Here is a 15,195-nt window from a genome sequence, read left to right as displayed (position 1 = left end):
AGGGTTTTTTTTTTGTTGTTGTTGTTTTTGTGAAGACCATCAGGGATAAATGGCACATGAAGCTTCTGGCTATGGGACAGATGTACACACCAAAAGTTCCATAGAAAGAGGTGGACGTGTGGGCAATGGCTGTAACTCAGGGTTGGGTTGCATGTGAGATGCATGTGAGGCTCACATTTCTGTCTGCACTGAGAAAAGCTTTTAAACGTATTGAAGGATAATGTGTTAAAATATCGCAGTAATGACCTTTTCCAGCTACATGTGAACAGCAAAACGTTCTGTGCGTGCACATGATTTCTTTCTCTTTTACATGAAGTCTACAATATTACACGGATTCATTAATTGCATCTCCTTTGTATTTACTATCTGTCTGTATTTTTTTCGTTCTACTAAGCACAGGTTTGCAATAAAAAAATGAAAATTTTATATGTAATCGGCAACAACAGAGAGGAGCATCACAGGCTGATAAGAGCAGGCTGAATCATCTCGTATTTTGAAAGTATTGAAATGTTGAACGTCTGAAAATGAAAATTAAAAATCATTGCATCAGTGTCCTTTATGTCCTGGAGTCCTATCAGGATTTGTTTGTTGCCCCTCTCTCTGCTCATTATCTTTCCCTGTGCATCCATCACACAGCATTAGAAGTCTGTTAGAATAATTATGATACTAGTGAAACATGGTCACGTGGTTCCTCGGCCGCACGGTCCTAAAGTTAATTCCCCAGCAATCTGTTGATGCTTGATAAAAAGAGGCTAATTATTTGCGAGCGGGCTGACGACACTCAAAGCAAGCGGGCCTGATGTCTGTCTTTTTCCCGTCTGTTTAACACAGATCCCAGCGAGTGTGTGAAAGCATGAGGCTGGTGTGGAAATCCCTGGACAAGATGAGGTGTCTGAGGAAGCGCTCCACTATCCCCTTCCTCGGCTTCCTCATCACCTTCCTCCTCTTCCTCAACCTCTACATTGAAGATGGCTATGTGCTGGTTAGTAATTAGCTCCCACTTCCTGCTGCATGCAACTGTTCTCTGTATCTGTGTTTTTACAGGAAACAGCTGATGTCATCTAGAAGGTTTGTCTCTTATGTATGATGCCATCCAAACTTGGTGATCACAGTACATTATCTGTGTTTGTTATTTAAATTATTAAGACGTGGTGCTCCTCTAAAGTCCATTCGCTCGGCTATGCAAACTGCCCGGGGAGGAATTAGCGTCCCTTTTCTCTCCCAAACGTCGAGGGTTAGCTCGGCCACATCAGAACACGTACTATCTTGACTTTGCACAGGATGTTAGACGCAGGTTTATGTGTACAAAAGTCTGGTTTTCTTCTCATTTGAATTACTCTCAGAGCAGTAGAAATGTTCTGGATTTTTTTTTCTTTTGTTGCTCATAATGTGTTTTTCATGTCATGTTCCAGGAAGGGGATAAAAGACAGCTGAGGGAAACCTCAGTCCACCCTCCCAGCTCAGAGCGATACGTTCACACCTTCAGAGACCTGAGCAATTTCTCCGGAGCCATTAATGTCACATATCGCTATCTGGCTGGAACTCCGCTGAACCGCAAGAGTAAGTTTAGTGTTTCTTTAAACGCAAATTTACACATTTCCACAAGCTCTGGGGAGTTACAGTAAATTGTATTTGTGAAGAATAAGAAGCTAAACTCAAAATCTGTGACATTGGAATTTAAACTGCAGCAATAAAGTGAAACGGCTCCGCAGAGAATCTTCACCTCAACATTAAACACTATACACAGCTATCAGTGAGTGTATCCTGCTTTATTCAGGGAGCCTTTATGTCTATTTTACCTTCACAGACGTTTTTAACTACACTAAGCCGCTGAGTATCTTTTTTATTCCTCAATATATTAAAGAAAAATATTCAGAGAATTCATCTGACATGTTCATGACTGACAAATGCACTGAAAGAACGTTTCAGCCTTTTATTCTTGATACAGTTTGAACTCAAGAGCTGCACACCTCATAGAATTCAGCATAAGTGAACTAAGAGAAAAACCCAAGTACAGTTCCTTAAAAACCAACCTGCAGTCACTGTAATAATGTTCCTGTTTTGTTTACAGAGTTTCTCACCATCGGACTGTCATCGGTCAAAAGGAAAAGAGGAAACTACCTCCTGGAGACGATCAAATCCATCTTTGATCAGTCCAGCTATGAGGAACTGAAAGAGATTGTGGTAGTCGTCCACCTGGCAGACTTTGACCTGGTCTGGTGCGAGAACCTGGTACAGGAAATCAGCAGGAAGTTTGCTCATCACATCATAGCCGGACGCCTCCTGGTCATCCAGGCCCCAGAGGAGTACTACCCGTCTCTAGACGGGTTAAAGAGGAACTACAACGACCCGGAGGACCGGGTCCGTTTCCGCTCCAAGCAGAACGTGGACTACGCTTTCCTCCTCAACTTCTGCACCAACCTGTCTCATTTCTACATGATGTTAGAAGACGACGTGCGCTGTTCCAGGAACTTCCTGACAGCCTTAAAGAAGGTGATCACCTCCAGGGAAGGCTCCTACTGGGTGATGCTGGAGTTCTCCAAGCTGGGCTACATCGGGAAGCTGTACCACTCCAGAGACCTGCCCCGCCTGGCTCACTTCCTGCTCATGTTCTACCAGGAAATGCCCTGCGACTGGCTCCTCATACACTTCAGGGGTCTGCTGGCTCAGAAGGATGTGATCCGCTTCAAGCCCTCGCTGTTCCAGCACATGGGCTACTACTCCTCTTACAAAGGGGCAGAGAACAAGCTGAAGGACGACGACTTTGAGGAGGACTCCATAGACATTCCTGACAACCCTCCTGCCAGCCTTTACACAAACATCAATGTCTTTGAAAACTATGACGCCACTAAAGCTTACAGCACAGTGGACGAATACTTTTGGGGGAAGCCTCCTTCCACCGGAGACTTCTTCGTCATAGTCTTCAACAAATCTACCAAAATTAGTAAAATTAAGATTTCTACCGGGTCTGATGACCGGCAGAATGACATCCTTCACCACGGAGCTCTGGAAGTGGGAGAGAAATTAGTCGGAACTAAAAAAGGAAAACAGTGTTCCTCTTATATCACATTAGGGGAGTTTAAAAACGGCAACATAGAGGTTCAAGACGTAGACCACAAGATTGCCTTTGACATTGAGTGTGTACGTATCGTGGTGACGGCCAGTCAGAAAGAGTGGCTCATTATTAGAAGTATAAGTTTATGGACTACACAGCCCCCCAGCCAATGAGGACTACACACACAGAGACTCTTAGTAAGTCATAGAGGCAAAGGTTTTTATTGTTATTATTATTATTTATGTATGTATTTCCAGGTTTATTTATTCATTTTGTATGTATTTATTGATACTCATTTTGATTGCAAAATCAAACTATAGTTTTTTATACCTGCAAGCTGTAACCTTAGTGGAGCATCTTCACAGTCATTCTCAAGGACTGTTCAACTGACCTCAGAGTTTTCATCCGCATCTTTCAACAAGTATTGCTTAAGTTTTTAAGAGCCACTGTTAACATATGGCTGGGAGATTCAGAATATGATAAACAACCTTCGTCCAAAAGCAGAATAAGGGTCATAATATACTATATATTCTCACTATTATCAAATCCCACCAACAGAACTAAATACAGAACAGCCCTCAGTTAGAGCTTGTTAGATTTACCAAGAGAAATGTGGTTCTCTTGGTATAAGCAAACTGATATCCAATAAATGTATAAACACAAAAGTCATGGTTAAAACCGTTTTTACAGTGTTAAACTATTTAAATTTCCCCCATCTGCGACAAGGTTGTCTGCCATTCTTTAAGTCCTGCCCAGATCACACATGCATTTCTTCACATGACCACAAGAGGACACATAGCTAAAATTGACATCTCTTGGTCCAGTGTGTATGAATCTTTCACCAACCTTCCTACTGTTGGAAGGATTTTGCCTGAGGCTGCTGGTTCTTAAAGCAGACCCAGAAACCCCTAGAGAGAGTGCAGAAGAGATTTAAGAGCTCCCAGGTGGTCCAAGGAAGTTGTTGCTAACACAACCCTGACTGACGAAACTTTTTAGAGATTCGCTTTAAAAAACAACGCAGCTTTAGTAATTCCATTAACTTCAAACAAACACATTGACATCTTTACTAGGATCGGCAGATGCTAATAAGCAGAGTGCCGCTTGACAAGCTCAAAAAGTCATAAAGTATTGAGAGAACAGTGTTGATTCAGGCTTTTTAATAGGATTTGTCAACAATGACAAAGATATGGAATTAATGCCAGCCTTATTCTTTAATGATGCAGAATAAACTGTCATTGAAAACGCAGTTTTCAGCAATCAGATGTAGATCACAACAATGGAACACAAATCATTAAACAATCATTAAACATGGAGTTCACCGATGCATGACCGTGCATACATTATTTCTGTCAGTCACAACATCGAACACTTTGCATCAGCATCAGAAGACGTTGATTAACGTCATGATATTCGCCTCAGTCATACCCAAGTCGCCCAGCCTCAACATGCTGACACGCGTCATTAGTGGATGATGAAATTGAACTATTATTTATGAATGTTTTTGAAGGCTCTTCAGAAAGGTGGTGTTAGTGAGCGATGATCACAAATCTCATTTAGGGAACAGTGCACTGCGGTGCTGAATATGAATTTATGTCATGGGGACAATGCAGTTTCCAATACAGAGCATGCAAATGATGCTGTTGCTAACAAAATGAGCAAATAATGTTGTTAAAACTGTCTGTTACTTGTTTAAATATTATAAAATTCTTCTTTCAGGATACTTTCAGTACAGGAAGTGTAATTATTTTTCCATAAAATGTGGTTCGATTAAACATGCTGTTTCCTGGCCCTGACATTGATATTGACCCTGCACTGCTGTGGGATTTCTCTCTGAAACCGTCCCCTCTTGACCCTTAATTATTTTCCTCCTTGAAAAGCTTCACTGGCAAGTATGCAAGGTCATGCTAAACCTTTTTTGTTTTAAATATCCTTCCTAGTTTTAATCACTATGGCGGCTGTGTGACTGCGAGTCCGAGCTCTTTTACCAGCACTGTATGTTGCACTGTGGCGGCTGACAGGAGAACAATGTTTGTTTTCACCCATCTTCTCTGAGTGCTGAGATTAGATTGCACAGTGAAGAATGGGTCAGGTCTGCACTTATGTCTCTTTTTTCCAACACAATTTTCCCTCTAGTAAATTGGTCTGTGTTTGCCTCACTCCCTACACCAGCAAAACAACATCTTTCCCGGAGCTATAGGATCTCAATTCGTTCTTTCCCCGGCTGTTGTGCTCTCACAGCTTCAGTGTTTTTGCTCCAGAACTGCTGCCTCTCTGTGATCTTTGCTCTCTGTTCACACCGCCGGCCTCTGACGATGCCTTTTTCTAATTCCCCACCTTTTGCTGTATGCGGTTAATCAGCTAACATTTGCAAGAATTTACCACCACACACACAGCAGAACCCGTGCTTAGAAAATAACCCCTTCAATTTCCGTGTTTGTGTAATTAGAGTCTGTAAATGTTCAGTGACGGTTTTGGTGTCGAGAAATGACTCAACGATGCAATAAAGAGGTAAATGTTTACATAACAGAAACACGCGGCGGAAGCAGATTGTCATTAAGCATGCTGCAGCAGCTTTGTAAAGCTTTGTTGTTCCACTCTTGCGATAGCCACCTGTTCAGTGTTTTCCCTCAAGGTCTTGTTCAGTGTTACAGATCGAGACCTTTCTCAGATTGGCTTGTACCGCCATCTTCTAAATCCGTCCTTTGCAAGTCCCCCATGTGCTATCTGAAATGAAATTAGAATGCCCACCACCTCACAGTACGGCTTATTGTTTTCCTTCTGCATTTCCCTTGGAATGCCGCTATTCATTTCAGTGAACGATTCCACGACCTGCATGGAGCAGCTCCTCGGAGGGGGGGGGGGTGTTTTTGTGTGAATGGATGACTCTCGAAAACACACTCTACATTGTGCTGCTGATGCACAACATGGTTCCAGTTCAGCCTAGTGTTACCTGCTTATGAGCTATAAACACACGATGACACTGCAGGGCAGTCTGCTGCTGCTGCTGCTGTACAAAGTGTAATGGATGGCTTTGGTACGCCTCATGTCCAAGCAGTAGAGTGTTACATTAGGATGGAGGAGAAACTGCTGTCTGATCTTTATTTGAAGTAAGGTGCCAGCTAAAAGCAGCTGCACGCTGCAGATTTATGGAAAGATTTACATCTTGAGGGATAACAACAAAAGCTGAATACATTTCTTGACTGGATGTCAGCAAACTGCTGTGCGTAGCATTCTTTGCTACAGGAGGCATGTTTGGAAACCCATACACAGCTTTGGGCAAACTGCACACATACATTCAGAATCAGTTATACATTTAAAACATCCAGAATGAGACCTCTGTGAGAGAAAAGGAGAGGGCTCAGATCTGTGAATCCCTTGCAGGAAGGTATAGCTACCTAACTCGGTTCAATTCTATTGGCTTATGAATCCAATGTGATGGATGTGAAAATGATGTGTGAGTCTTCCAGTGGAGCATGTACAAAGTGCATGAACAAAAGCATTTTTCAAGTGGATAAACAACTCCTTTATATGTCAGGATCTATGAATTATTGTTCAGCTTCTGCTCATGAGTTTGTACGCACTGTAGAAGCCTACCGATACTACCTTACGACAGATTCACGTGCTGTGTGTTGTCGTGGAGTGGAGTGGAGCGAGTGTGTTGTTGTTTCTGTGTCTTTGTTTTTCTTTCCATTGTTCTCTAATTGGTACTGTATTGTAAGATAACATATATTTTTTTACACGTATCATTTCAAATGTTGTATTGTATATACTGTATTTAAAATGAAATTAGATTAAACGACTGAATGCTACAACGTTGTTCCGTGCATTGATTGCTGTTTGCAGGAGGAGCTCCGGTGAGACAGAGAGAGAACTAAACACTATTTACACAACCGTGTTTGCCTGTTTTGTTTCAGAACGTGCAGTAATGATGTGCATTTTAAATTAAAAAAAAATAAAATAACTGACATTTGAAGTTCCTTTAGACTTGAAGCGAGAGCAGGCTTGTTTGAGTCAGATCATGCCGTAGCCAAAAGCATAAACCATACATTATTCATTTCAATATTCATATGCTTTCTGCCTTTTTAACTGCATACTTAATGAAGGTGTGGAGATGATGCTCGGAGGGGGATGCTGTAAAAGCTCCTTGGTCTGTGTGTATTTGTTCCTTAAAGCAAACTGTCAGACAAAAATGCATTTTGAAGCAAACATCAGCGTTGTTGATCAGGTAATTTATTCTCTGCAGGATACTGTATATATATATATGTGTGTGTAGCCTATATACACAGACATGCACCCATAATACCAGCTAATAATTACATTTAAAAAACAAAAAAACTTGCATCTCCAGCTTTTGTGATGAGGTCAAGTTGATGAAACTCCAGGTGAAATCCAAGCTTACATGCAATCATGGTTGCTCGCTCAGCAGGGGGAGAAAATACATTTTCATGAGATTAAAGTAAGATTGCTTGCAGTAAATTAATATTTCAAGTTAAAGTTAAATACCTCTTTCTACTGCATGAACTAGACTGAGTGCATTGGTGCACTCAGTCTAGTTATTGGTGACATTACCATGCATGAAAATCAGGTTCATTCCTCTAACATGAAGGTCTGCTGGCACATGTGCCACATCAATGCAACAGGTTTTGCACTAACGATGAATTCCTGACAGAAAAGAGTTGATTTTGTTGAAATTTTGGGATTATTGACATAAATTAATAAGGAAAAAGAATACGCAACATATGGTCTGATTATGTCCCAATGACCAGTTTTTTTTCCACCTCCTAAAACACAATGCACCCGACCCTATGATAAACCTGTCAGTTCAATCATGAGAGACTCAGCGAACTGAATGAGAAAGAATTTATTAATACAATAATTGTAAATGTGCATTGGTGTCCTAGACCCCGTCGTGAGGACCACGTCCGAAAGGGGGGAAAGCTCGAGCGGAGAGGCCGCTGATCAGAAGACCCCCCGGGTCTAGACCTGGTGGTGGTGTAGAAGCAGGAGAGCAGGAGAGGGGAGACCTTGAACTGCATGGATCGGGAGGTGCTTGGGGCGGAGGAGGGTTGCCGGATTCGATCAGGAGACAGCTGGAGAAGAGACAAAGGCTTTTAAATTTCTTGCTACGCTATGATTGGGCAGGAGAGGGACGGATCGACAGCTGATTGGTGAGGGAGGTGCCATCTATTAAACACCTGACTATGTGGGAGGTCACTAGAGGGAGTGCAGTTCAGTGAAAGAGAGTGTGAGGATGGTGAAGAGGGAAGCGGATAGAGATAAGAGGTGGATGATGTCAAATAGAGTCTTCATGACTGAACTTACGCTGAGAGCTACATTTGTTGGGGTAAGAGCCCAAGTGGAAACCAGACCTTATATCCCCATATCCATAGGTGTAAATTGCTCTTAGTCTAGCCCAGGCCTAGGACCATTTTCCTATGGGTTCCCTACCAGGGTTTGTTGCCCCTGACAACCTATGCCCAGGGAGAGGGAGTCTGGTTTCTGTTATTAGGCTGATGCCCATAGATTAACAGAAGAAAATGGATGGATAGACTGGTTAGGCTGTAAAAAAAAGTAGAAGTAAAAAACAATGAAAAAAGTGACTTTTATTAGTTTTAGATGCTCAAGATTTTGATGAAAACCCTCTGACATGAATCACTCCCAGTGGTCTATCAGTGATTCTACTGTAGCTCATTGTTGACAGGTAAAACCTGCATCATAAAAATTTCAACACTACACTGCATCACTAAAATGAACAATGTCACTCTGAGCTATGAGACGTCTTATTGGTCCTGAAGGGGCTTTATAAAGCCAAGAGATTTAGGGAATTCTCTCACAAAGCATACAGAAGGATAGAAAAGTGTCATCACTTCTGTGCAAATATTAAAAAAAAAACTTAAGGTAAAAATGTGTATCTAAAAAAATATTAGTAAAAAACTGTATGAAAAGAAGAAGTAAATTTAATTTGAATTTTAATCGTTTCTTGGCATTTTTAATAAATGCTTCTTTTTATATCACAGTTCATAGTACCAGCATCGCTCTGGAGCCCCTGAGCGCTTTGTCACAGTCATCCCCGCCTCCCTCCATCTCCTGTCCTTCAAAGTCATCCAGAACCAAATGGAAGCTAAGTGTACATGACAGCACGGCACATGAGAAACCACGGCTAATGCACACCACGAAGGGACAGGGGTGGCAGGTAAAAAACCAATATCCTACATAACAAGGCCTGCACTGAGCACAGTGGGAGACACAGGCCCATCAGTTGCTGTTGGTTGCCATGGCGCTGCCAGCACGTACCTATGCAAGAGTGAAAACGCCACACGATACCAGGCTGATAAGGATTGTGTGGATTTCCTCATTTGCCTTTTGATCTGTGCTGCTCTTGTGTCTCTGGGAATCAGTGTCAGGGATTCGGTTTCCAACTCACAATCCATCTATTAAAAAGCTGCAGCAAAGCAAAAGAACAATGGACACAACCGCCTGTGGTTTTTTTTTGGCTGTTTCTACTCTCATGGTGCACACTACACAGCCGTGCTGCATTAAAGCTCATCAATAGCTTTTGATTGAGTCTGTTTTGTGCAGCCTGTGTGTGTGTGTGTGTGTGCAGCACAGACCTACAAGAACCAGGTGCACAAGCTGAAATGTAGGTGGAAAGATAAAAGACGGGTGGAAGAAACTGAAAGGACGTATAATGAACAGGCAAATGGGTGAGTATGAGGATTTAAAAGTATTGAAGCAAAGCCGAAGGCTGAGAAACACGAAGAAGGCACACATGATGAATGATTCGTAATAACCTGGCTAGCAACCTGTGATTGTGTGTCTAGCGATGATGGAGGGGCCCCTCAGCGTTCAGGTGCTCTCGGGTTGATGAGAAGCCGGTTACAATGGAAACCAAAGTTGCCCGAGCCAGCCTGTGCTGCTGGGTATTGAACCAGTTTGATGATGGGAAAGGAAAGGGATGCATTCTCTCCACTGCCAAAACTGGGATGGAAATGGCTGAGAGTGAGGATGGAATCGCATCAAGCATTCAATCATCATTTATTTCCAGGTGGTGGCAAAGCAAAGAGGCATCTGCACATGTGCAGAATAGAGGAAGGGAAAAAAAAGGTGTAGTATAACTGTGTAGGTCAGAAATTTAATTACATGGGTTAAGCCACACACTTATTGCAGATGATCCATCGCAGTGGTGGGGACAACCTAAGAAATTCTTTTCATTTGCCGTCACGATGTTGAGCATTAACCGTGAACCAGCCCAGCAGAACACTGCGTGCCTTCCTTTAACAGCTCCCATGGCATTTACAGGGTCTTCATGAGGAGTGGAGATAAAAAAGAAGCGGAGCTGCAAGCACTGTTGGAACCAGCTCCTGCCTCAGAGTGGATGGTCCCCACGGCGAACGAGAGTTTAATCGCTCCCAATTGCTTCGCCTCACAAAGGTGAGGCCCACTTCCTCTCCTGCTTCTACAGCCGTCCTCCCATATGTCTCTCATTGTTGCCAGCATATAAATCTTGCCGCAGGGAGATGTGATGCTACACTTCTTCGCTCTTCCCTAAAACCTTCACTCACAGCTTTTGTGTTGCTTTCATCCAACTGGGACCAAGGGAAGGAGTAATCAAACCAATTACCTAAGTCCTGTTTTGTTACATAGGAGACTTGTCTTTTTTCATGTGAATCTGCTGCCAGAATGAAACAGGTTGTGTCTTGGGGACTGTTTTTTTTTTTTTAGTAGAACATCACACAGGCAGCAGCTGTCACAACACAAGAAAAGCCTCAGTGGCACGCTGGTTTAACAGGTTTATATCACTTTCAACAAGACATCCACAACCAGGAGCAAACAAAATAAACAAGGAGTGGAGGGGAAAAGCTGCTTTAAAGCATGTTCACAGGGACGAGCCTTTCAGGAAGAACATATAGCGATCTGGATCTTCGTGTGCAAAACAAAGAGGTCCCTTTCACATTCGGTATGCTTTTTCTGAAAAAACGTTTCCGATGCCAAGCTCACCTCACAACGTATCTCAAGCCAAACAGCTGAAAAAAGAAAGAAAAACCGGGCAATGTCTTGGCAGATCAACAGAGTCCTGACTCTGATGAGATACAATGAGCTCACCACAAGATGTAATATGTTGCCTGGCCGTCCCCTCAGCCCTCTTCTCATATCTATCCCCTACAGTAAATCTCATGCTCTCAGGCATGTCGTCCAAATTTGTAAAGGCCTTAATTAAAGATTAATGTCAGGATTTCTTGCATGCGCTGCTTAGATAAGTCATTTCCCAGGGCGCATCGCTAAAAACCGCCCAGGCTGGACACCAGATTTTTCAGCTTTCAGAACAAAAGCCCTCAGCTCTGTGGCCAACGGGATCCTTTCAGCTGAAGGACAAGCAGTAACAGCTCTGTTGCTGCCTTTGCGATGCCACCAGCACGACTGGAAAAATGGGGAGGGGAGATGGGGGAGGAGGGGAGAAATTTTAATTATCACAGGCTGGCAAAGTGACACAGTCAGCGAGTTGAAGGCAACAACTGCCTGTCCCTCCACTCCTCACAACAATTACTGACGCTCGTCTCATTCACGGAGCCTGTTTATAATGTCAGGGCACGCCACGGAGGGGGGGGGCTCCGTCAGCCTCATCTTATCCACACACAGCAGAGATGTACAGTAGAGGAGTGGAGTGCAGAGCTGTTCAATCCTGTGCATGCATATGCTTTCATGTAAACATCAGCGGTTTCAAATAGATGTAAATGTGATGTGAGCAGCTTCCAGTGGAGTCCCAACAGGCTGTGTGCCGCAACAGGCCTGGTTCCTCATCCATGTCCTTCTCATCATCTCGATGCTGTTTCTAATGTTTCTAGTCTCTCCCATGAAAGAGATGTGATTCACTGAGAGTGACATGTTAACCACAGCTTACAATCAATACAATTGGGCTTGTGCTGACAAAAGACTTGAGGATGTAGAAAGAAGGATACTTCGATGTGTCTGTATTTTAAATCCTTCTGCACAAATAACATGTCTTAAAATAACACATCTAACACGTCTTTTACTGATGAAAATATCAGAACACCTCTCTGTCCATCCCAGCAGAACACACACACAAACACACAGCAGACCCACTCTGCAGGGAGCAGTATCTGATAGTTTCCTTGTTTACTTAACATTTTCGGAGCTAAAATGACACCATCATTCTGCTGTGCTGCAGCTTTGAGAGCAGATTTCTATCCTGATATTCAGAGTGAGTGGCAGTTTCAGTCATTAATTCAGCCCTCTTGTTAGAGGGAGGCTTGAGTTCACCCTTGTAAGTAGTGACCAGTGGTGGAGGAAGTACTGAAGCTTGGTACTTAAGTAAAAGTACAAATACCCAGCAAAATATATGCTCAAGTAAAAGTAGAAGTGCTACATCAACAATCCCACTTAAGTAAAAGTCTTAAGTACTTTTAAATGTACTAAAAGTATTAAAAGTAAAAGTACTCACACACTGAATATATATTATTGATTTCCATTGCAAATGCAAATTGCAAAATCATCTTCAAATTAAAATGGACCATGTGTAGTTAATGTACATGTTCAGTCCAGAAGCAGCTATGGACAGGTCTGTGTGTCATGAGGCAGGCTGTGGGCATCAAGTGAACAGAGAGGCTGCTAATAAAAAACAGGCATTCGGCATTTTTACTGTATCAGTATTCCTGCTGTAGATTCATGTTATCATTCATGTTAATCAGACATTAATGGATGGACCTGTGTTAGCAGACAGCAGCTAACTAGTTAGCTAACTGAGCCAGAGCACCAGCATCATGACTGAGGCTCGTTATAGAAACACAGCTGGCAGCATGACACCACCTCCATGCAGAGTCTGACCTCACATCAGTCCAGCACAGCTGTATGAACACAACTGTATTCATAAATGTACTTGTAACTACAGACATTGCAAAAATTTGTAGTGGAGTAGAAAGAACAGATAATAGCTGCAAAATGTAATGGAGTAAAAGTATAAAGTATGCATTAATATAACACATCACAGAAAAAATAAAAGGACAAAATCTGTTCGGTTCACTTATAGGTAAATCAATACAAATATTTATTGACCTCTCATGTATGCTAAGTAGGCAGAATGGCCAGACTTTAACTTCAGGTGCTAAAAAATGAGGTCGATTAAAAACTGCAGTTCTTCAAGTGGGCACTTGAGGGTGGATCCAAAGTACGTCAATGCCCATAGACTCCCATGCTAACATAGTCAACCTTACAGCAAGAACAAACATGTTCTCCACACCAGGCACAATCCTGGGAATGACAGATTGTTAATGCTGGCGTGTCATGATGACATGTGCGATGTGAGCCATGCGGCTGATGAATATGTATTGAGGGTTTGCACGTGATGTCACATGATGCTGAAACCACTTACAACCACTTAATGGCAAAAAGCTTGCTGAGTGGCAGCGCCTTGTTGAAAACTATGGCCTATGTAAAAATTAAAAACAGATCTAAAAAGGTGAAGAGCTGTTCTATGACTGACTGTACAAACAGATCCAACAGACTGCTGAAGAGAGAAGAAACAAATGGATTGATGCACCACCACCAATAGGTGACATGCACTTTTTATGACCACAGGAGGGCGCCAGACACACAAACACAGATCATTCATTTCACCATTCACTGATGAAAATGGTCCTATTTACATCCGCTACATCCTAAACAGCCAATCACACATGCAACAACCTTGTTTAATTGACATTGGTGATCTTCTGCAGCAGCAACACTGAACTAAGTCTCAGGTCTGTCTTTTTTGTTGCACTTTGTCTCTTTCTGCTGTCTAGCTAAGCCCATTACTCACAACTGACACTGGCAGCCCTACCTGTGACAGTAAACAGCTCTGACATGGCTTTCCCTTCACTGCCTTTGCTGAAGGCTTCAGTAATGTTGCCCATATGTGAGACCTAATTACTTTCTCAGCTGGCCCCCTGCAACAAGGTCGCACTTGTTATGCCACTGTCCCATCCCCACAATCAGATTTCTCACAAAGGGAGCTAATCTCATTCCTTCACAAGCCATTATCTTGATCGGACCGCCTTTTTTTTTTTTACACAATTTGCAACGCTGTCCAGATGAGAGAATGACTTTCTTTTAGCAGGAGTGAAGACGCTCATCAGCATCCCACTGAGAAGCTTCAAACTGTCAGCCAACATCCACCAACTCCAAATTGGAGTTAAATTGAAGAGGCGTCCGGCTGGAGAAAGGCCAAGACAAGCAGGCCTGAGCGCTGCTGCAGCGGCAGATGTCGATGAAGGTTTTTAATGGAGTTGAATTAATTCACGCAGGGTGTAATTTGTCCTGTGGATGTGGGAGGCGTACTAAACCTGAACTTTTTCAGGGTCATAGGAGTCGTTATATTGATAGACATCTGCTGAGGCGGCCTGCATATTTGCAAACCCTGACAGATCTGTTCTGATGTTGAGATAATGATAAATTGCATTCCTCCAATGCGAGGCTTGTTGTGAAGCCCTCGCATATGTTTGGCCGGCTCTCTGCAAATAGAGTGCGTAAAAGTCCTCCAGTTAATAACTGCCAATCTTATCTTGTAGAACTTCGTGTACTGTACAGTGCATGAATAAAAAAAACTGAATTTTTATTTACAAAATGACTACATTTAAACAGCACCAGATCTCCTATAGCTGCAGTTATGTGCAGAGTTTGACAAGCAGACTGTTTCAGGGAGTTCTTTTTTTTTTTGCAGATTTAAGCTTGTCTCAGTATCTTCAGTCTCTTCATCTCTAACTGCAGACTGAATACATAATGTTGAGATCTGGGCTCTGTGGGGGTAAGAATAACTTTTCCAGCACTCATTGTTCCTCTTGGAGCTGAACAATAGACTGTAAATAAAAATGGAAGATGAAAGTAGGCCTCAAGGAAATGCAGATTTTAGCATTAATGCGTTTCATTTGGCTGCTCAGGTTTGTTCTTTTAACCTCCATGAATCCACTGAATTTTGCAGCCTGTCCTCACCAGGAAAAGGTAACATGAGGCTGATATTTAATTTGTACCAGTTGATGGAGGCAGGAGCTAACCACTGGCGAAAACAAAACAGCTCATGGTGTCACAGGGACTCGAACCTCAGACTTCTGAGTGAAAATCTGCTCTTTTACACCAACCCATCTCCT

At 42.6% G+C, this 15,195-nt stretch overlaps 1 protein-coding gene across 1 annotated transcript; it reads left to right on the top strand.

Moving 5' to 3' along the window:
- Positions 1 to 853: 853 nt before the first annotated feature.
- Positions 854 to 4,588, top strand: LOC114452241 (alpha-1,3-mannosyl-glycoprotein 4-beta-N-acetylglucosaminyltransferase C-like). The gene is made up of 3 exons (XM_028431446.1): positions 854 to 982; positions 1,413 to 1,560; positions 2,072 to 4,588. Exons 1-3 carry the CDS (start codon positions 854 to 856, stop codon positions 3,226 to 3,228), a joined length of 1,434 nt encoding a protein of 477 aa, XP_028287247.1. The 3' UTR covers positions 3,229 to 4,588.
- Positions 4,589 to 15,195: the final 10,607 nt, after the last annotated feature.

Source organism: Parambassis ranga, chromosome 19 (genome assembly GCF_900634625.1).
Source record: "Parambassis ranga chromosome 19, fParRan2.1, whole genome shotgun sequence".
NCBI lineage: Eukaryota > Metazoa > Chordata > Actinopteri > Ambassidae > Parambassis > Parambassis ranga.
Note: the sequence above shows the minus strand (reverse complement) of the source record. Positions and strands in the feature narration are given on the sequence as shown.

What these genes read in the sequence shown, in the direction of transcription:
- LOC114452241 (XM_028431446.1), top strand. Translation starts at nt 854, where the DNA reads ATGAGGCTGGTGTGGAAATCCCTGGACAAGATGAGGTGTCTGAGGAAG. An exon ending in TTGAAGATGGCTATGTGCTG is followed by an intron (nt 983 to 1,412) that starts GTTAGTAATTAG and finishes GTCATGTTCCAG; the next exon opens with GAAGGGGATAAAAGACAGCT. An exon ending in AACTCCGCTGAACCGCAAGA is followed by an intron (nt 1,561 to 2,071) that starts GTAAGTTTAGTG and finishes TTTTGTTTACAG; the next exon opens with AGTTTCTCACCATCGGACTG.